Consider the following 23,880-nt stretch of genomic DNA (forward strand, 5'->3'; position numbering starts at 1 on the left):
CTTGCCCAGGAACAACCCTAAGGCCTGAGAACTGGCGCAAGCATACATTAAAATACAGAAAAGAAAACAAAAACAGCGCAGGGGAATGTAATAAAAAAGGCAATGAATAAAAAGAACAATTGTGAAAAGGAGAGAGTAGATACAACGAAGCCCAGTGTAAATACATAAGGAAAAGGAGGAGAAGGGCAGTTTAATAATGCATGAAACTATAAAACAAGGCAAAGCTCGGAAAGGAACGATGGCAGCGAGTTATCAAAAATATCAAAATCATGAAAATAATCGTTATAAGGACACTGTATTCTGTGGACGGTTACGTGTTGTTGGTGACAGGCAGGGACATGGAAAGGTCTGTGTTCTCCGGTGATTTTGAGCGGAATACGAAGCATGATACAACTGAGGAGTTCAAGACAAGTGAGGATACCGTGAAGGAGTTTGAAGAGAAACAAAAGGTCAGCGCGACTACATCGGGAGAGAAGTAAGGGCAATGAAAATAGTCCAACAGCGTTAGAACAAAGTCCAATGTCAGTGTTTGCAAAGCGGGGATGATATATGCTTAGAAACTTTTTCTGGACCCGATTTATAATGTCACTGTTGGATCTGGAAAAGCCATTCCAGACGATCAACGCATATTTAGGTGCAGGAAAACAGATAATTGTGTATAACTTGCGGAACGGTGTAGGCGACTTGAATTCCCTCGATAGTCTGCAAACAGAGCCAATAGAACGCATACCCCGCATAGCAACGCGTTTAGTGTGAGCAGAGAAGTGTAAGGTTGCATCAAAAGTACACCAACATCATCATTGATCTCACAGACCTTAAACAACAGTACAGAATCTACAGAATAAGAAAAAGAAATGCTTGCTGTTTTGCGTTTGAAAGTCATGGCTTTTGGTCTAAGATGCGTTCAAAGAGAGGTTATCTTTGTCCCGTTTAGAAATGGAAAGCATGTACGACCGCAGGGTGCGACAGTCATCAACAGTGTAAATATTCTTCGAAATTTTGATGTCATCGGCATATAAAAGGAAGGAAAGGTTCCCAATAACGGAACGAAAGTCATTATTAAAAAATAAAAAAAGAGGAGTGGTCCTAATACTGATCCTTGAGGGGCGCCGCTAGTTGCCATGTAAAAAGAAGACGTTTGGCCATTGACGTTAACATAACATGATCTATCAAGAAAATAACTCTGCAAGAGACTGACAACTGACGAGTCAACATCACAGTGCGTAAGCTTGATCAGAAGCAGTGAGTGACAGACTACATCAAAGGCTTTGCTCAGGTCACAGTAAACGGTGTCAATTTGCCCCCTTTGAAGTACCGGTGCGGAGATCTGTGTCATGAAACTTGCGAGATCTGCTATAGCGGAGCGGCCGACGAGAAATGCATGCTGATTCGGAATGAGTGAGTTCTTCACAGCAAAAGACAATATGTTGTGAAGAGCAAGCTCAAAAATCTTAGACGAGGCACAGAGAAGAGAAATCGGGCGACAATCCGAGACATCGGTCTGACAGCCAGACTTAAATACAGGAAAAACGCGAGCAGTTTTCCACATGTGAGGGAAAGTGGAAGTGGCCAAAGAGTTGTTAAATATAGATGTCAATACTGCAGAAAATATACTGCCGTAAGCGTTTAGAATTGCGGAGGGGACGCCATCGGGGTCGCAGAATAGGGAAGGCTTCAAGCGCTTAAGGCATTCGTGGATGAGCTTTTCATCAAACAACCCAACACTAGATGTAGGAACCGTCGTGTGCTGCTGACTGACTCTAGCGTTGAGACCTGCAGCTTTATATTATCATGAGAAATGGGCAGCAAAACAATCCGCGACTGCTCGGACTTCTCCTCTAGAGTCAAGCAGGCGAAAACACTCTCCACGTATATTAGAGCGCTTGCGGGCGTACTTCCGAAATTCCGCCGGCCGGTCGAAGGCATTCTTTTTCAAGAAAACCATCTATGTGTCTCGATCTTGCTTATAGAGGCGTTTACAGAGAGCCTGGAAAACGCGGAATTTTTTTCTCCACTCATTAGGCACAGGAATTCTACATTTTCGGTGCGCGCGATCTTTAAGCTTTACGGCAATTATGAGTTCAGAGGAGAACCAGTGGGGATATTTAGAGCGTTTAGGTCTGTGCTGGGGAATGTATTTGCGCATATTGTTCAAAACAAGCTCCGCAAACTGATCTACTTGGTCATCAACATTGTTTTTTACTGTAACCGGTAACCAATCGGTGGTGGACAAGAAATCATGTAAACCAAGATAGTCACCACGCTTGAAAGGAAAGTGAGAGGATTCATTTGTGCCACTGGAGGAGCTTTGCCTCAAGGTTGACAAAGAGTCAGTTATGTTAAGTGACAGAGGAAACTTATCGGGACGCACAAGGGACATGCTAGAACGAGAGACATCTAAAACTTGAGCATTCGACATGCAAAGGTCCAAAACGTTGCCACATGAATTGACGATCATTCTTCCGTTCCAACTGCCACCACGCCCAACGCTCCACTTCGGCTGCCACCGAGTGTTGCCCCATGCTCTCTCCTTCCATCCATATTGCCTTATTTTGGCGTAAAGAAAGAAAGCGGGAAGTGAAACAGTTAATTATGAATTCTTTACGTGTCACATGCACGAAAACTGTTTGTCATTCGGTGGGTAGATGTAGAGGGGGGGGAGGCAGGGGAGGTGGTGTAGAACATGCAGAACATCCGGCAGTCATTGGCACGAGAGTTGACGTTGCCAGACTACCCATCTAACAACTTCGCTATGAGGAACACGGCTGCTTCGATTGTCAAATCCTGTAGAGAATGAGATGCTGCGCACGGGCACCCTTGGAACTAGCGCGGTGTAACACAGCACAGGCCTCAGTAGTCACGACATGAATTTCACCATAAATCGCAGAAGGGTTGGAGATAATCCGGCAAAAGGGATCAGAGATGCCAAATTTCCTCCACCCTGTAAACAACGGGAGCCTTCACGGAACGTCGATCTGTGATTCGACACAAGCAACAAGTTGTCAACCTGCCCACAAGATTTCTTTGGAATGCGGTCACTGCGAAATAGATTGAATACTTTGCTGTCGAAGCACGGCAGCTTATAGAGCTAAGAGGAAGCTTTAGCTCGGGCGCTCCTAATAAATAAATGCGAATTTAGTAAACGTCTTTCTCAGTAATCACTGCACTGAACTTTCAGAAATTGGTTGCATTTAAAAGAAAGGTGTCAAAGCTAGCGACTGTAGGAAGAAACTTTTTAATTACTTATTTTATTTATTTATACATACTGCAGCCCCTTTATGGGGCTATTGCAGGAGTGGGTTAGACAAAAGAAGTCATACAAAAAAAAACAAGTAAACAATAACATATTAAAAATTCACAAGAAATAAGGCAGATGACACAAATGAAACTCAAGATAACAGCAACACTCGGAGTCAGTACAAAAACGAGAATGAGTCAATACACTGTAACAACAAGAAAATACATAAAATCAGGTGTGGTTAACTTTTAACAGGAAATCGTTTAATGGCAGTGACCTAATTGTTCCGGGAATTAAGTTCCAGAATTCAATAGTTCATGGGAAAAAGCTGTATTTAAATTTATTAGATCGAGCAAAGTAAGGCTTAATATTAAGGCTATGGTGACTCCTACTTGACCGAGGAATGTCTGAAGGAATATATATGGGATGTGAGACACGATAAGAAAAATTGACGATGCCATGCAGAAACTTCAATGACTCAATGTGACGGCGTATGGATAAAGGGGTTAGGTTCAAAGAAGATAAGGCACAAGAGGGTGAAAAATAGTGATCATAGCGACGATATATGAACCTAATAGATTTTCGTTGTATGCTTTCAATGGAGTTAATGTCGCACTGCTTATGAGTGTTCCAGACAGGAGAAGCATAATCTAGGATTGGGCGAATTAAAGTTTTATACATTAGTAACTTAGTTTCCTTTGGAGAATTGTTGAAATTGCGCCTCAAATACCCGAGCTTCCGGAGCGCTTTCGTGCAAATGAAATTAATGTGTTTTGACCAGGACATGTTAGTGGTAAATATGACGCCAATATACTTGTATTCTGAGACCCTGTGCAAGGATAAGTCGTTGAAAGTGTAATTGGTCAATGAAGGAGAGGCACTATTAGAAAATGACATTATCACAGTTTTAGTAAAATTTATTTTCATTTGCCAAGTGTTGCACCAGGTACAGAAGCTGACAAATGAGGAATTTAGTTCAAGATGATCTTCTGGTGCGTTAATCACGCGATACAAAAGACAGTCGTCCACATAAAGGCGTATGTGTGAAGTGACGTTTCGAGGTAAGTCATTAATGTATAGTAGAAATAGTAAAGGACCAAGAACGGAGCCTTGGGGTACACCAGATGACACGTCAACAGAAGAAGAATTAGTTGAATTATAACATACGAGTTGTGACCGATGAGAAAGGAAACTGGCGATCCAACTAACCAAGTGAGAATTTTTCAAGATCATGTTAAGCTTTATTAAGAGATTAGAATGCAGTACAGTATCGAAAGCCTTGGAAAAATCTATAAATATAGTGTCGACCTGGGTGCCGATATCAAGGGCGCCGAGGATGTCGTGTGAGAGTTCAACTAGTTGTGTTAAGGTGCTGAAACCTTTCCTAAAACCATGCTGAAAGTTAGAAAGCATGTTATTAGATTCCAGAAATTCCACTATATGTTTGTGAATTATGTGCTCCAGCATCTTACATGAATATGATGTTAATGAAATAGGTCTATAATTAGATAAGAGATTAGACGGTCATCTATCTATAAATATTATTCAATATTGCCAAACTGAAAAAAAAGGTATCAGGTTTACAACACTGTAACTCGGCAATAGAAAACCATATCCTGATTTTATAAACTTCACCTAACAATACATATAAACGGACAAAATTCTTGTATTATGCATAGCTCTGGAATATACCGCTTATTTGTGAGTAGGACTATTGCGAGACTCTCGTAAACGTTGCGACAATTTCACGCAAGCTATATATTCATTTATAAACTTTGTCCGCTTTGGATGGTCTAAAGGTTGCAGCTTGCAAAACTATGGCATTTGCTTTTGGTGCAGAATTATGCATTTGTAAACATCGTGTTTAAATTTTGTTAGGCGAGAGCATCAAATGCCAAAGCATCATCAAAATTGAGTGAAAAATCCGGCGTCTGTAGCAGCCAAACAGCACCTAAATTCCCATTGGCTGCGACTCCACGTCACGAGCGCGCCTCGACGGAGCGGAACGGGCGAATCGGTGTTGCGTGAGGAGAGAGGGCAGCGATCAGCGCGACGCCACGTCAACAGCGCACCTTGGCGGAGCTGCTAGGGCGACGCGACACCGCGGGGGGTGACGCGCGCTTGCCGGTGCCGCCGCCTCGCTCTCGGAAGCCGGCGCTCGCTCCCCCCCCCCTCCCCGTATGTCTCTCCCTCTCATCCCTACTGGGTTTAGCTGCTGTGCGCGCCTGCCGGCCTCGGTAGCTGCTGCTGCTTCCTCGGTCTCCCGTCGCGCATGCGTCGGTGGTATGTGGCGTTGGCGCCGCATGCTGCTGCTGCTTGCTGGCTCGGGAAGCATGTACCGCCATAGTACATTACTTGCAGCGCAAAACTCGAAGGACCACTCAGCGGCGTTCAATGGACAATGATGCTTTCGCATTCACAACTCGTAAGAAGCGCTTAGGTGTCCTCGCATTTTTTTATTTGCCAGCTTTCGGGGATTTTCGCAAAATATTCCACACCTTAAATCAATATTCTGCTTCCTGTAGTCACTAGATCTTAACTTTTTCTCTCAAATGCAACAGAATCGCTTGAACTTTTTTAGCATGGTCAATATTTCAATTGATGCTCACAGTTTGGAAACTGTCAAGAACCCCCGATTTATTAGAACGTTCTGCATATGCGCATGACCTTGGCGTAAATTTGTGTAAACCATGGAGATAACAGCCAACAACATTGTTGGCGTGCTAACTAACTGACACGTGCACCGTGCATTAAAAAGTTCTGCTGACACTTTATTGGGAAAGTTATGCGAAAATACAGTATGCGTCTTGTGCGGTCTGCACTGGGATGCTATTTGTGCTCATACTGCAATGATTTTCGTGACAAGAGCAGGACAAGTTGCAGTTGACAATACGTACGAGTGCTCTTGTGTCTAGGAGTGTCAAAGGTGAAGGCGCTGAAGCACACTGGTTGATCGAAGAATAACTAGGATCACCCGTTTCTGTTTTGCGAGTGCAAGAAACGTATGTGCCATCCGCTAGGCTCGCGTTGCTTCTAAAGTGCGATTGCCATGTACGATCGGACAAGGCCCTGGCATTTATGAAGAGTTTCCGACTGCAAAGCCAAGCATCATAACGTACTTATCTGCGGCCATAAGTATGGATGTTTCTGGATAATTCTTGAAATATCAAATTTCTTCGTCTGTTGCTCTAAACTCCTACGTCAGTTTGCGAGAAGTAAGGCGACAGAACGAAGGGCTTGCATTCACAAAATTTTACATAAGTGGCTTTCACAAGTGTCCATTGCCGTGTCGATCATATCGTTATCAGGCCGATCACTATCATGAGTGGTGAGCGCCTGAACATTGGCCAACGAGTAAACGCACATATATACGTGAAGAGAAGCGTGGCGAATATGAGCTCTGTTGGTCATTTCATTGGATATGGCAGAATGCTTGTTTGAGGTTTCTTGTACGACGTTATAGCCTATACCAAAGCTGTATGTCATAATGGAAACAACAAAGTTTATTCCCAGATTATAAGTGTCCCGAAAGAGGATATAGCGTGATCGGACTCGAATTAAAGAGGATGTAGCGTGATCAGGCTCGAAGACAGCGTCCGGGCTTCTGCGAAACAACTAAATGCGTATGCAGTCGCATCGTTGCCTTAATAATAGAATAGGTCCGCGGCGCGGAATCTCGTGGTGATGAAGACGTATTTTAGTGGCCACCCAGCAGTCATTTGCCTGTATGGTAATCACCATATGGGCAGACGAAATTTCCTGACCTGACTGACCGCTTGAATACTGCGAGCAAAACGCTGTTACGTGGTTTAGTCATGACGCAGAGTGAAGAAGGTTTCTGCTAACTATATTCAACAACATGCCCTCAGCAATGCAGCAACAGATCAACGCTCAAAACTGTAGAACCGAATTAAAAATCGATGCTTTGGGTTAGCTTCTCCGAACTGCGAAACATCGAAAGCCGGTTTCTTTTACTCCATAGAGGCGTTGCCTATGCCCCCCATTTTGTGGGTATGAAATTGAACGTGCGGATTTCAAATAATGGGCGGGGGTGGGGGGTAAAGAAAACGAGCGTGTCTATTTTAGGTGTTTATGAAGTGTACGCTTTGTGACCAGAAGACGCGTAAATTTCCCGTAAAGCTTAAAGTGATGAGAAGCCACACACCTCTCCTGGCTAATCTTGCGCCGTATCATTTTCTGAACTTTCAAAAGGTCACATTTTCACTGATCGTGCGCGATTTCTGTTACTTCTGAAATATCCGCAAAGCACCGGCAAAGCACGTGGCGTAGCATTTGCCAAAATCCCTCTCTCTCTCTCTCTCTCTCTCTCTCTTTCTGACTTGTAGATTTTACCTCTGTCATCTAATAATTTTTTACCATAATTCATAGCGCCTGAGTGCTTATATTCTGATGCCTAACGTGTGTTGCATGCAGTTGGGCGTTGGATTCCCTCATGCATTCACGAGTGAAATGGCGTAACCGGAAGCAAGAGTTCCCAACCTCGTCACTCAATCCCTCAGTTACCTTCACCTAGCCATAATTATTCACTAGATACTGCGGATGCGTATAGATAACGGAGGTTACGTGCTTCGCTTGCGTTTTTGCATAAAAGTAGTTAGGTAATCGTATTTCAACGATGATAGCAATCTAGCAAGCGTGCAACCAAACTTTATTGTGGTTGGCACATAGTAAGGCAAGCTTTAGTAACGTAACTATTGTTAACCTGTGTTTATGCGCTCTATTCAACTATTCAGCACACGAGGCACAAAATCAGAAGCACAAAGCGACGGGTTGTGTTTCATATTCAGAAAACTTCATACGGGAAGTCTATAGCTGCTGGAAAATTTATTGGCTCATACCCTTTGTGTAACAGTGTTCCATTCATTCTGTAGGATTAGCCAAGAATGGGCAAGTACCCAGCGATTCAAGTGGTGGTGGTCGTAAACTTTATTGAAAAGGGGAAGGGGAAAGGGGGAGGTGCCTGAGACATTGTCGACCCGGTCACGTAGCAGCCAGCAACAAGTTGTCTATTCGGGCACATACTCAGTGGTCCAAATTTTCTGCTCGGCAATACAGCAACCATCACATACCAAGGGCCCTATAACGTAAAACTATTCCAACATTTTTCTATTCCAATTTCCTGACGTCAAATTTGCGTAACCACCGACGCAAGCACCGGGCGGTCACCCGCAGTGTTGTCTGAACAGATCAATAAAACGCTCTCCTCGTTTATAGGAGGTCACTTTTGTTTGCTTGAAAAACGAATAGCATTGCCTACACTGAGCGGCTTGTCGTATCTAATTGGCTGACAAGAGGCGAGGAGAACTCTCAAGTGGAGAGGGATTCACTGGGGCAGAGCCAGTGCACTGAAAATCGATAACCGGAAGAAGAGGGTGGTGCCGAGGTCTGCGATTGGTCGGCTTTCCCTTACTTAGCTTGTGGTGGCTGGTCGAAAATCGCGGCGGCATGCAACGGAAGCTTAAGGATGACGCTAAAACTGACCCTCAGCAAAGAAGAGTTGGCAGAATGAGGTAGTAAACGTGCCGAAAGTGCTTGAAAACGTTACACGGTCACGCAAGATGTTTTATTATACGCAAATACACCCATGCTCTCCGGCAGGTGCGAGTAGCCAGCGTCTCAGCGATCGGCGGCAGCCATCTTTTATTCCTTTCGGAACGGGACAGCCTGTGGCTATTCCGAAAAAAATTCAGTTTTGTTCGGCATATTAATGCATCTTTATCGCGTATACGTCACTTTGACGCGGTGAGTTCGTGTGGTTTTGTGACGTCTTGTGACAGGCAGGTGAAGTGGGTGCAGCCCGAAAACTTTTTACCAATAGCCGAGGGCTAATGGCGAAAAGGGGTCGAATCAGAAATAACAGTTTTTATTTTTTCTGTCAAATCATGCATAATCAGTATGTACACATCATATCAGATGGGGAGGTAGTGCGGTTTACGCGACGTCGCGTGACAGACAGGTGAAGTGGGAGTGGTCGAAAAAAGTTTTTCACCAATCGCGGAGGGCTGATAGCAGAATTGGAATAGAAAAGTTTGGAATAGTTTTACGTTATAGCGCCCCAAATGGCCCACGTTGTCTATACAGGGTGTCCCAGCTAACTTTAACCGGAGTTTAATAATGTGCATTTACCACGTAGCTGGACAGAACATAGGTAATTTTGTTTGCAGTCGCTTGGAGATACTCAAACTATTTTTGTTTCATTCGACATAATTAAATAATTAGTCTTTATTAATTAATAAACTTCTCAAATATTATCATTAGATGAAAAGTGTCAATGAGAAAATTGTAGAGCGACATGAAAAACTTCCGATGCAGCTTTCTGTTCCTCGATACCTGCTACATAAAAGTGTTTTTCCGAGCGTGGAAGAAGCTTACAAATGCGCGGAAAGTGCCTCGTGTGACCAGTCACGGGGTAATTTTGCGGACATTTGCGGGCTTATTTCGCGCTCGGAGAAACACTTTGATGTAGCACGTATTGAGCAACAGAAAGCTGCATTGGGAATTTTTCATGTCGTTCTACGATTTTTTCATTGACACTTTTCATCTAAATATACTATTTGAGAAATTGTTTAATTAATTAAGACTAATTATCTAATTAGGCACAATGAAAAAAAGATAGTCGGAGTATCTCCAAGCGACGGCAAACAATATTACCTATGTTCTGTCCAGCTACGTGGTAAATGCATATTATTAAACTACGGTTAAATTTAGCTGGGACACCCTGTATACACAACTTGGGCCATTTGGTATGTGATGGTTGCTGTATTGCCGAGCAGAAAAGTTGCACCACTGAGTATGTGCCCGAATAGACAACTTGTTGCTGGCTGCTACGTGACCTCGTAAAAAAAAAACATACCAGGCAGTCGTGATAATGGACATATTATTAGCGAAGGCTGCTGGCCAATGGGAAGTCGCAATTACGAACGAAAAGCTTTGTGAATTCGGACCCCTGTTTTGTGTGCCGATGTATGGTAGCATCGAGGCTGTTATACAACCGCTCCATTTGGGTACGTCATTTAAAGTGATGCGCCTAAGCACGGCGTTGACATGTGCGAGGCCCGAAAATTTTAAGGTCAGTGTTTCGTTGATTTGTGTTCCAACATCGCCATACCGTATCTTGTTGGAAGCACTCACGCATCAGCTTAAACAGACTGTCCTATGAGAAAAGATAGGCAGACACTCAGGCAATACTCTGATTTCAAGAAGCTCCGAGTGTAAAGCTGTCAATAATATTTTATTGCATCTAGTGGGCCAAAGCTACACATCGGCTGTAGCCTATCAGAAACATCGTAGTCAGGGGCACCGGGTTAATTTTGACTGCGCTTTTTTTTCTACGTCCAGCAAAATGTCACAACACAGGTTTTCTTTTTTCTGTCGCCATCGAAATGCCGCGATCATAGGGAATCGAACCAACGACCTCTTGAACAGCGCCACAACGCCATAACAGCATAACCACGACGATGGGTCGTGAGTAGCCTTTTGTGCAGGCGAGACTGTTGGCCAAGTTAGCACGCACAAAATTTGTCAGTCCCTTCCGGCTGGCTCAGTAAGCTAACCTAGCACGTTGCCACATTAAGTTTGAGCATGGAATTTTGTATATAGTTAATGGAACTTTCTGCCGCATACGTTCTTCGAAAGACCCCAAGAAAAGGGTGCAGCAGTGCATTGTGCTAGTGTTGCAAGAAAATGTTGTGAAACACACTGCGCGTCACCCATCGGCTGTACATAGTCGCTGGACGCATTGTAGATCGCGAGTATATTCCATAGTAGCATGGCCACCATGCGTGCATCACTTCTTCAGTAAATATTATCTAACGTGAGATACTCATACTTATTACCGCCGTATGGCAAATATTTATTTGTTCACTCACTCACTCACTCACTCACTCACTCACTCACTCACTCACTCACTCACTCACTCACTCACTCACTCACTCACTCACTCACTCACTCACTCACTCACTCACTCACTCACTCACTCACTCACTCACTTACTTACTTACTTACTTACTTACTTACTTACTTATTATATTATTGAAAAACTGAAAATGCTGGCAAAGGATGATGTAAGGTGACGGCAATCATTACACCTATTAAACAATTCGTTACCACACACGGGGCAAAATAGCGACGCGAACATTGATAATTGCATTTCAGAAGTGTCCTTCTGTAGCTGTTGTGACTTTGCGGGATATGCACGTAGTGTGGCAAAATAGTAGGGCATATCTATATTAAACGACGAGCTATAGGAAAAAGGCATGCCACCGAGGAACACCTGGAAAGACTCCTCCGGACGTGCAAATAGCCCGTGTACTTGGTAACCCGAAAGTATGCTCTCCCCATACCAAGCGCGCTGTAAGGTCGTGGTCTAATGCAGGACTAACAGGACAATTCAAGCAGGAAGCAATATTCAGTGTTGATGGACGTCATATAAACGCGCTGCTTAGTTTTTCCTACGGTTTTCTATCGCACGTCGAAGTTCCCCGAATAAAGCGTACAAACATCTTCTCTAACTCAAGCACCACCGTTTTATTTAAACTTCCTCATAACATTTCTCTATAGGATTGCGTCTGTACTATAACCACCGCCCATGTTCCTGCTCCAGCTGCCAACCGCGCAGCAAGAACGCAACTTTTTTCCTCCCTGGCTCTCATCTCTGTCATTAAGGTACTACTACTATCTCCTTAACCAAGTAAAGTTCCCATTCGCTGCGTCGCCTCCGCCAGTCTCGCGATTAAAGCGACAAGCCAGGGCACGCGAGTAAGCAGTGGGGTGGCTGGGTATATAGTGCCGCGGATAAGAGTGCACCGCGTACTTTTGTTCTCCGCCGCTCGGTTTCGATTATGGGCAGCAAGAGCAGAGAGACGGCTGCCGCGCGCAGAGGAACACCCGAAACGTCTGCTGTCCCCAAGACGAGATAACGCGCTCGAGAGCACTCCAAAAGGGGCACCGCGCGTGTCCGCTCAGGCGAATCGCCAGAAGTGGCCCGCGCGATAGCCGTCCCTCGTCCGGGCCAGCGCTCGCATTATGGCTCTGTCTCCTGGCGGCACGGACAACGTCTTTTCCCCCTTCCCTTCGCTGCCTCTTCGTCCCGCAGTCCTTATTTCTTCCGTTCGCGCTTCACCGCGCCTTTGTGGTTCCATCTGAAGGATGGCTCCGATCGCTTTGTTAGCGATCTTGTCGGAAAGCGAGGAAAGTGTCCCGAGGACGACCGCCCGTGGGCACACCGTCTTCTGACGTTTCCTCTCGGTGTGTAATTCCACGTTCACGGTGCAATAGCGGTGGCAAGCTGTCTCGTTCGATTTCGCCGTTGAAGCCAGCTAAGCGTCATATTTTTTTTATTATTTCTTTTGTGGGTCTCTCGCAAAACCTTCCGCCTTGCTCTCTCTAGCTTGACGGAACTGGGCCCAGTTGCGTTTTAGTTAATTTTTTTTTGTTAACTTTCGGGTAATTTGGAGCGTCGACACCGCTGTACTGGCTCATTGCGCGTTTGAAAAAAAAATTGCCCTGGTGATATGGCGGCATTCAGCTGCACAATTAGGGGTGGCATACAACTCCTTCATAGATATTTCAGAAAAAGCTTACATATACGTCCTTACATAATTTCAGGAGAGGCTTCAGACCTTTTTAAAGCGCAGCTATTAGGCGCCCATTCCTGCGGCGAGCGTCGGCGTCGGCGTAACCGAACGAACGAGTACAACAGCGAAGGATGAAAGAGCGAACGCACAGCGTGAGATGAAAGACGCGATCCGCGAACGGTGGAGACCAATGAGAGCGGCCAGTTCAGTGACGTACGTGCGCGCGGGAAACTGGCGTCATGCGGAACCGTCCGACCGCTCGATGCGTACTCGTATCTGTTCTCAGCCGGACCGCTCGTTTCGTACTATCGGCTGCTCGCACCAGTTCTCGTTCGCGCTTGTTTGGTTTGCATGGTTAGGTCTCGTTCGCGCTTGTTTCGATTGTTATGATTTGAGATTGTTCTTTAAAATTATGTGTATAAACCGAGACGGCCTGATGGAAAGGTTTTTGAAGACAGTGCGCCATATCCGATTCTGTACGACAAGACGGACCCTAAATATAAGGACGCGGAGGCGACACCTGCTACCTCATTCTCCTTGACTTTGGAACGCGGCGACGCCGCAACCGAAGAGAGCACACCAACATGATTATGATCAGTGGCTTCGTAATACATTACTCACGTTAAGAACGAAGGACGACGTAAGTAAACACAGCGCCGACTTGTCAGCAGACGAAGGAAAAAGCACGCGACATCTCGCACCTACAGAGGGGAGGCGAGATTTTCATGCTGTCACACGACTGCTGCAGCGGCTCTCCGCCAGTTGGTGTGGTCGCTCTGCCGCAGCTGTGTTTTAACGCCGGCGGGGCGCTGTGCGCCTTTTACCGCTAGTGTGTATGGGGCTTTATGCGGCGTCGATCGCTCCGAGATAGCGCCAGAGTAGCGTGTGTCGTCTGTTCACCTATGATGTCATCGATAAGGCATGTGGCGAGCGCGTCCAAACAAAGCGCTGCATGAGCGGAGGTATGTCTGCGGCGGCTGCTCTGAATCGCACCCACGCGTCACCCGCGCGCTACCTCTCGTGTTTTCCAGATTAGCGAGGAAGTCCCGCCACACTTCCCTCGTTTGCAACGTGCCGCACGAGACATATATCCACGCCAGCCAATATATCGCGAAATGAGAACACGTATACAGCTGCGCTCAAACTTCACACTAATTGGGGAGTATCGTATACGTCGGTGAATCTTTTTTTTTTTTTCCTGCACTCGCTTATGTTAATCTAAGATGACGAGAACGCTGATTATAAACATGCTTATACTTTGTCATTAAGCTATATGTCCCCGCACACACTTTGAGATAAAATATGTAGTACTTCGGTCGAGGGTTCCTGGTCCTCAGAAAGGCAGAGTGTGGTAGCTGCTGTGCCAGTGAGAAAGAAGCCCAATTCACTAATATACGTATCGTTATAAAGAACTTCGGGTTTCAAGCCCCCACTTGCTTCATGACATTTATATAAATTAAACCGTTTGGCACCTCAACAAATCTTAGGTTTTGGTCATGCTGAGTTGTGCGAAAACTTTTCTTGTTCTATTCTATTCCGCTCGCTGAACTGAATTTTCTTTCACGTTAGATTAGCATCTTGGTTTGATTTATAACTGAAACATTATATATATGCGACAACGCTAAAAAAGTGCACACAGGCGATGTAAAGGCAACAAACAACGCAGAACTCATGAAGCTGGAAAAAGAAATAGGAACGTACGCTAGGCAAGTGAAGTCAGGTTTTGCAGTTTGGTGCTGCGAACTATCGGTTCCTTTTCTCCGATTCCTTCTAAGAAGCCGGGTTATGTAAGGATATTTAATGGAAGTGTCGGCATCAGAAACAAGAGTTAAGTTTACGAAGAGTAGAGTAAAATTTACGAAATGTAGTACATTTGCAGAACGCTTGAAACAAAAGCAATACTAAGAAGGGAAGCAATCTGGCCCAATTTACTGAACGCAGATGTTAGGACCCTCTAATTGTCTCGGCCATTGACTATCCGTTACAATTGTCTCGTAAGCTTTCAAACGTTATCTAGGGTCCGGGCAGGGTTGCATCCTCGTTCACCTGACAGGCTTCATTTCGCTTGCAGCCGGTGTAAGTTTAAGTCAGCCACTAGATCTGACTTCAGGCTTCAAGTATTGCCTGCCCTCTCTGGCGTGATAGAGTTAACTTGCTGCCTGCGCTCCGGCCGTTGATAGTCACACGCACATGGCGCCGTGGGCTCAACTCACAGCCCAGTCACTGTGTGCCCGCTTTTAAACATTTTAATTTCCTTTGATTTATTAAACAAAAGCAATGAAAAAAAAAATGGCTGTGGCTTAGCTAAGGTTAAGCCCAGGATGCGAAGCATACTAGCCTTTATTTTAGCTGTTGAACCACTGTTTAGCCTGGTGAACTGCTGTTGCTTGGCTATATTTGGTTCGGCTAGACGAAGAAACAACTCATGCGTTACTCTGCTGATTCCTTTATTTTCAAACCAATAAATACGCTCTACCGCTACCAATACCGCTATACCGCTGGTATAGCGGTATTGGTAACCTGGTATAGCGGGAGGAGCGGGAGTTAGGCCGCAGTACCATCTGTGCGACCGCAGGCGAGCGCACGAGCTGAGACCCGGCTATGTAGCTACGCGGCCGCAAGCGAGCGCACGAGTTGAGCCTCCGCTTTTGCAGCTGCTATGACGTCACATGGTAGCTACGCGGCCGCGCGCGGCGCAGCAAGGAAGAGCGCTTCGCATAAAAGAAACATTGAAATGACGGGCGCGAATGCTTCAGAAATATTCCTTACAGGTTGACTGATTTCTCAGTACAAAAATAGCGAAAGCCTTCTTTTCAGTTACATTGAACTGTTTTCGTACCCTGTAGAGCTTTTCAAGCGCACGAAAGTCTGATAGATGAAATTGAAAGGACTTGCGCTAAAACAGGACAGGGACAAAGCGAACGACGTAGATAAGCGCTAACTTCTAACTGAACTCATTCGATACGGACATATATTTTATACTACGCGAGCCAAAAAAAAAAATCCATGTGTATAAAACATTAGCCATAAGTTATTTGATACCCAGCCACCAAAGAGAGCAACGAACCAGCGCTACTCGACACCTATGTCATTGGGCCCTAGGTGTGCTAGTTTCCTGCTTGATATATTGATAGATGCCACATTTGCGTGTTCTTTCTCTATTTCAGCTGCCTCTTCAATCTCACGGTTTCCCTGAGATTTAAGTTTTAAGACAGTGAAGAACGTTTTGTGTTCCATGAGGCAGCCGTTTGCGCGACAGTGTGCCACTAAATCTCCAACAACAGCAAAAAATGCTATGGAAAACCTAACTTACAGATCCAGACTAAAATCATTCAAGAAGACGAGCTTTCAGCAATGCATTTGCTGTTTTCTATTCCAAACAGGTTACCCACACAACGCCCTGCCAGCTATGCCAAAGAATGCTCTTGACGCTCATACCCACAATCATCTGCGCAACATGCAAGGTGAGTACACTGCCGGTGAAGTTTGTCAAACAGTCGTGTTGTTCTTACTTACGCGTCAATTTTGTACTGCGTGTTAGCTCGTAGACGGGATGGCACGCGTATGACAGAAAAATAGCCTTAAAAACATTGGCGCGCTTTCATGAATTGAAAACAGAGCCATGACAAATGCAAAGGAACCGACTGAGAAAGTCTTAGTCTCACTAAGAAAGCTTTGTAAGACAATCTAAGCGGCCAAACGCCTGGCAACCGGGACCATGGAACGCGGAGGGCATCATCCTTACTTGTTGCCACAAGTAAGGGTTACTTACTTGTTCCATGCAACCAGTGGAATGAGCTAAATTGATTATTTCACAATTACAGTTCCTATAACACCGCACAAGCCAGGAAACAAATGGCGTTTCATGGTCAAATCTGAAAGTGCTGCGTCATGTTGCTGTATGTATGTGGCGTTGTTGTGGATTCCACGCTCTTGGCACTACGGAAAGCGTTTCCAAAAATGCCACATTGTGACCACATATGAACCGAAGGAAGTTCAGAATATCGTGCCGCACTATTTGAACAGAGTAGCCCAGCAAAGACGCCTTAAGTCTTTCACGCTGGTGGTTTAACTCTATTCATATCCGAAGGGGGTTTATCGAAAGAACTCACCAATTAAAGGTCTCAGATTCGAAATCTAAATTGGAGATCTTAGTGAGTTCTTGTACATATCCAATCAAAGACAATGAAAAAGTTGTTTCCTTTAACGCGCACTCTTTTCCCGCAATCTTTATAACGCTGTGTACGCGTTGGTGCGTACAATCGGCGTCAAAAATTTACCAATCGCGCGATTTGAAAAAAGAAAGAAAAGCTAAGCGGAATACTTCAGCAGCCTTGACACGCAGACTGGTATACTGATTTCCATCCTGCAATATTGTATGCGAAAAGCATAGTGTTTTACGGTTCTACCAGCTACGGCCACAAAATGCTCGATAAATCAACGCTTTCTCAGATCTTGCAGTCCCTAAACTCTTGACGTCGACCGTACCTCCTCAAACGAGTTAAGATACTCCATCGTAACATTTACGTTTGGCTAAATCATTATCGTTTCGTTTTAATTTATTGTTCATTTTAACAGTATGTCGCTTCTTTTCTTTTTCGAGGCGAAAAGGTGTCCCGTGAAAACCAAACCCTTTAGACGTACTCTTAATTGGAATGAGAGGCACCAGGGCATAAATACTGTCACCTAACAACATACGTAAATATCTTGAAACGCAGCCTTTCTTCCGTTTTAATGCGATAAAATTTATGCGGACGATCGAGGCGCGTTTACGTCATCGTTGTTATTGTGCTGTCTTGGTATTGACGCTGGATGCGCCACTCTTGCGCGTGGAGCTGCATGGTCTCCAGAGATGTTTTGCGTGGGTTTGGCTGCAAAAAACGACAAAGCGAAGTGGACGCACCGTCAATGATCCGCTCAATCTCCTCGGTGGCGGAGCCAGGACAGCGTTCTGTCTTCCACTGCTGGCAAGAGCGTTGTGCGAACCGATACTATAAGCACACTAGCGGTCCTGTTGTGCCACTGTGTCTGAGTGAAACGGACAGGAAAGGTCAAGCCAATGTTATCTAAAATGTCACTGGACGCCGATTAAGGCCGACGTCGGTCTCATCTGGTGCGTCATCGAGGAGCGACACCTCTATCGCCACTGCGCCGCTACTCACCAAGCCAGTGTTCTGAAATTCTCGGTAACTCCCAGGGTGCTGTTCCTTCTGCCTAGCAGCAGTTGCCTTGCGCGCTGCCGTCGCGCCATGTCGCACCCGCGTGTCATTAAAACACCGTCCGTGGTGTTTGTGCGCGACGCTATCGCCGTCAGTGTTTCGACCAAATGGTGAAACTGTCAAATCTTTTCTGGATACCCAGGCTCACTAGATGGGTGTTGTGATAGAGATGTCAACATTTATTGAGGTACTTCCGTCGTTGCAGCGTCGGAGTTCAACTCTATTGGCGCGGCCAGTTTCAACGTCCTTCGAAGCGTGCTTTTCCGCAATTGTTGTCATTACGCGGCGAAGCGTACCCACGGGTACACATGTACCCGTTGCTCTTTTCTTTCTTTACTCTCCCTTTCTTTCGCAACTTTCCTTTGTTTTATTTTGCAGTAACAAATCCGACTCCCTCACACTGTGCGAAAGAACACTGTGCGAAAAAAGAAAATTATTGCGGTGCGTTACAGAGCAGCATGTGCGAGAAATACCATAAGCAATCGTTGAACTGAGGCGCAATGAGCGACGCACCTGGACACGGTGGGCGTTAAACGGGCTGTCCGTTGGCACGAACTACATGGTCGGGCCAATAATCTCGGCTTTCGTCCCGGCACTTCTCTGCCGCTGCAGCCGGGCGGCCGATAGGATCGCGTAACAGGATCAATGGCGCGGCGTCCACCGCTGCGTGTCTCCGCCGCTCTAGCCCCGCGCTCGTCGGCGTTTCGGTGCCGGGGCTCACGCGCGCGTCGCAGTGAACGGCGGCTCCGGAGACGTGTTTGCCTCGGGCATGATGCGCTTTTCGTGGCGCTCAGGCGCGCTCCGGAAATTGACTGCGCGCCCTCCTCGCCTCGAGCGGCTACGGCGGTCGACGCTTCCAAGGACGACCCACGCGATAGCAGCGCGTGCTGCGCGACAATCTGTTCCTCTCTCCGTCATCATCCTCGGATGAGATTGCTTTCGGTACTGTCCTCCTTTCTCTTTTTTTTAATGTTCTCGTCCGTTCTCGTCGCCTCGTGGGTGGCCTATGTTGGCAGTTCTTTCCCTTTTTTTCCCTTTTTTTGATCTCTCACCTAAGCCTCGGTGTTTCGACCGCTTCTAGCTATGTGTCTAGTTAGGTTATCACGAGTATTAATTCTCATCAGTCGAGCTAACACTTTACTGCACGGACAGTTCATAGGAGGAAGGTAGCTTGCGCGTAAGAAGGCTCGGCAAGGATACGACGTACGTAGCAGTCACCATACCTGTACAAGACGAATGTCCACATGGCGCTTGCGTCAGTTCATAAAGCATTTGCCGAGCAACGGTAAGACGCGATTAACTTTAACCATCGTCAAAGAAAAGGCATCTGCGTACACTAATATTTACATTTATTTCACACATTAATTGACTGGCAGCCCAGTGTTGGAAGCATCTGGAATGAAGGATTCCTCATTTAGGCGACGGAAAATTTTCAGTAATATTTCCATCAGTTCAACTGCTTCCAAAAATAAAAAAAAGTAAGGTCAATTCTCCCTTCGAATATAATTTTAGCGCAAGAAAGGTCTGCTGTTTTGATGAGCACCGCTTGACAGACTGGAAATTACGGGTGCACACCTGAACGCTGCAGCTTCTCATTTAGCATTTCTTCTTAAGCCAAATGATTTTTATATCTTCATGTGCTTCACGCCATCTGATCTTTAGCTTCGTGCGGAGCACTGAAGCAATTTCTGACTTATTATCAAATGGTCCTTTTCATAAAAAAAAACCCACATCATCTTCCTATCGCTCTCGCTTATTACCTTGGGTATACCTTGTGATATACGCTCGTTCGTTACGGTTTAGATATGTTGTAGAAGTCGCCTGTTTGCTCATTCATCAATTAGCTTTTCTTTTTCAAGTGAGCTCGTTAGTTTTTAAGTATTTCCCATGCTTATACGTGCATAATCATCTATTGGTCATAGGTTGCGTTCTATGTACATCAACTGAAGCTTAGAAGAGCTGAAAAGTCTTTGTGACAATTTCTCGCCGTTCCCAAGATCATGTCAAAGTCAGTATAAGCGCAAAGTACTTGTGAAGCGGAATCTTTCGCTGGGTAACGAAAAATTATTGGTAAATAATGTCCGGACTCATTAACAGCAAATAGAAAAATAATGTAAAAATCGCTTAGCCACGTTCCAGCAACGGCAGAGTTTCCCTAGAGAGCACAAAAAAGGTGCAATAGTACCAATTGACAAAACGTTTGGAAGACCCGTAGTCTAATAAAACACAAATTAAGAACGAGTAAACGCACGCGGCAGTACATATTTGTGAAGCGGAGAGCGCCGGTGGAAGGCCACTTCTGGCACGCTCCTTTCTCGGAGCCCTGGCCGGCGCGCTTCTCCCCCTGCACTCGTCCTCCCCCGCTCCCCCTTTTTTCGGCCTTCAGCTGTGGCAGCGCGCAGGACGTGCGGCAACCGAAGGTGAGCGACGGTTCGTGCCTTGCGCGCTTGAGCAAGACTCCTCCGGAAGTTAAATAGAGGGCGTCGGCGTCGCACCCCGGCAATGCGCCGCAAGCACACATCCACACACGCAGAGCGCCCGACGCGCCTGCGCTTCAAAATTGACCAATCACGCTCGATATTGGCAGTCCCCGAGGAGCGCAGCAGACAGCGCGCGCTCGACAGCGAGCAACCAGAGTCGAGCGAACTAAAAACAAAGCATGCACCGGAGAGGCGTTAGAAGAGCGGGGCGCGACAAGGGAAAAGCCCGGGGAGAAACCAGCGGGGTTTGCGAAGAACTTCGGCCGCGCGTCGGAGGAGGGGGAGCAGTTTTGAAACGAGTTTGCTTGCGCAGTGGCAACAGCGCCGCCAGAAGGCCTACAGCCGCCGCCGCCAACGACTGAGGCGCCAGAATGCGCGAGGAGGGAAGCGAGGCCTGATAGAGCTGCGAGAAAAAAAAAAGGGAAATGTAGGCGTGGAGGGGATTGAGTTAGGAGGGCGCGAGTGAAGCGTGTGTGGGCAGGAAGCAGTGCTGGAACCGTAGAGCGAGACGCCAAAAAAAAAAAAAAGAAAAGGGGGGGGGGAGGTGAGGCATAGAAGCGTTAGGCAGAGGACAAGCCTTGATTACATGTAGGGGATGACTTTGTCGAAGTGTGAACATTTAGTTTTGTTTCGGCCAGTCTCGTCGCGCGCCAACCTGCTCGCAACCTCTGCACTTTTGTTACGCCCTTTCAAAAACGTTTTGCTCCTTGCGTTCGAGGTCTCGGAGGCTTTACTGCTGAGCGTCGCACGGCGAAGACACACATGGGAACCTTCTACGGAGAAAGCACACCCTCCTCACTGGCGGCTGTTGGCGACTGCCACCACTGTTCCGACGTTGACACAACGGGGAGTGGCACCACATCCGCGTATACCTCGGGCGTTCGCGACGCGTTGGCGGCAGGAACAGTTAGTTGCTTGCACTATCGCGCTCACGCTCCTCATCACGCTCTACAGAGGACGCGCTTTTAAAAGGAGGAAGTAACGGGAAGGTGTCAAAGCCAACGAATGCCGCTCTTTAAGCATCTGATTATCACGCCTGTGCTCCTTTGAAGTAATCGGCATCAACGTGGATGAACCTATAGAGGCGAGTCTCCAGACCAGTTCTCGCTGATGAAAACTCCTGAGGCATTGAACATGCGCGGCACGCCATGCTGTTTATTATATATATATATATATATATATATATATATATATATATATATATATATATATATATATATATATATATATATATATATATATATATATATATATATATAACAAGCCTTGATTGTTATATATAACAATGTATATAATATTTTGGAAACCTCAGGGGGTAGGGTAGGTGTGAGTTTAGAGCAAGCGTAAGGTTACGGCCTCGTTCCTGTTTAATTTATCGTGCGGTGGCGGGAATGTGCCTCTTTCGAGTTTGTAGTGTTGGGTGTGGTCTATGAATGTAGTCAGGCCATCGCCCCACGCCCATTGTGATTCTTGTTGTTGCTGAGTTTCTGACGTAGTGCCCCGATCTGGCAGATCCGAGCAGGGACATGTGTTTTCTTTTTTTTTTAGCGATCATTGCCTTGTCAGTTACCAAAGAACCTTCATGTAGCATCCGTGTAACGTCTTACACGGGAGTTTTAAGTAGACTGGGATGCACTGGTGAAAAATGAATCTAGCCGAAATTTTCTACGGCAGAAAAAAAAAATTGGAGGACGCTTAAGCTTCGCCTTCAAGAGTGGAACGCGACAGCGTTGCCGTCGACCCGCCAAGGGGTGTAAGACAATGCGCTCAGACAGTGATCACTTACGATGCGCCCCGCATCGGACTCTGCGCCCACCTATCACGCGGTGAGCGTCGAGCAACGCAGCGTTCGGCGCGGCAACGAAACGCGCGCCTGAACAAACGGAACGAAGCAAAGAACTCGGTGTCTCGGAGGGGGAAACGATCTACGCCAGCCAAACGTCGTGATCGGCACGGGCAGAGAGATAGATAGATAGTAATCTAAAGAAAGGAACGGCGCTTGATTCTGCAACCCGTGTGGGAGCACGGCGAAGCGTCGTCAGGGGAGAGGGAGTCGGGGGCGCGAGGCGCCTGGCACCGGTCCGCGCACAGCCCCAATGCGCGCGCGGCGCGCCACCTGTCGGGGCAGCGCCGTACATTGAGAGGAGGGGGTCTATTGTTTGCCGCAAGATGGCTCTGCGTGTGTGGTAAGCGCAGAAGAAATGTAGCGGAAACGTACTTCGCTATTCGTGTAAATGCGACTTCTGTAAGTTACATGCTCATAATTACCGATATACACCGCACTATAACTTTCTACGGCTCGTTTCTAAGGCAACACCGCATTCACTAGACGCGCTTTTGTACCGCTTTCAAGCATCGAACTTGTGGCTGAGTGGTAGCGTCTCCGTCTCACACTCCGGAGACCCTGGTTCGATTCCCACCCAGCCCATCTTGGAAGTTGCTTTTTATTTATGAAGTGCCTGCCATGATTTATCGCTCACGGCCAACGCCGCGGACGCCGACGCCGACACCCGACACCGACGCCGACGACACCGGCTTTTCTGCGACACGAGCTCCTTAACGCTATCGCGTTAAAAAAACGAAATCCCCACCCTTGTCAGTTAACAGACTTATTCTCGGTGCAAACTTTATATAGAAATTATACCTTGAAAACTTCAGAACAACTGCAGCTCCATCTTCCTTCTCGTCCGCTGCGCTGCACTAGAATACCGGATGTACTTACATCGCGGCTCTCAATACGCTCGCCCAAATTTTTTCTCGTTTTTCGAGAGGCGGAAATTTGGTGGTTTTACTGGTTATCCATTCCTCCGTTGGAATTCGCCTGGACCATAATCAAATCAAAGTAACTCTGGTTGGAGTCATCTTATGCGACCCCTAAGAAAGCATATGTTGCAGACAAAAACTAAACACGCAAAAAAAAAAGGCATTGACTACTGGGAGGACAGGTTTGGACGAACGAGAAGCGAGACGCTGCATTAAATGCGGAAGCGCCGCGCTGAGGGCGCCGCCGACTGCGCCGGACCACGTCGAAGAAGGCGACGCGCCGCGAACGGAAAGCCGTCCGCACGCACGCACGCACGCTAAATATTGGGAGAAGGGTCAAAGGACTCTCATTATTCGATTTCGCGTTCTGCGACGGTCCAAAGCCGAATGATGAATCTGTGTCGTCCTTTGTGCTCGCCAGCCGCGGCGTGGCCTCCGTTCCGCCGCACGCGCCCCCGTGCTCTCGCGTTTTGTCGCTGATGCTCGTCGCTTCGGGCCTTTTCTTTTTTTCTCCCGTATTTTGTAGCGGTTTGCTAGTTCTTCTTTTTTTTCATTTTTCCTTTGCTTTTCTCTCTTCTTTTCTA

At 46.5% G+C, this 23,880-nt stretch overlaps 1 protein-coding gene across 1 annotated transcript in view; it reads left to right on the top strand.

Moving 5' to 3' along the window:
* Positions 1 to 23,880, top strand: part of LOC142590728 (uncharacterized) — a 225,907-nt gene that overhangs the window by 191,249 nt on the left and 10,778 nt on the right. Inside the window, exon 6 of the mRNA XM_075703161.1 lies at positions 16,218 to 16,298. Coding sequence (XP_075559276.1) covers positions 16,218 to 16,298 — 81 coding nt within the window. The remainder of the gene's footprint in view (positions 1 to 16,217; positions 16,299 to 23,880) is intronic.

The sequence above is a fragment of the Dermacentor variabilis genome, chromosome 1, assembly GCF_050947875.1.
Source record: "Dermacentor variabilis isolate Ectoservices chromosome 1, ASM5094787v1, whole genome shotgun sequence".
NCBI lineage: Eukaryota > Metazoa > Arthropoda > Arachnida > Ixodida > Ixodidae > Dermacentor > Dermacentor variabilis.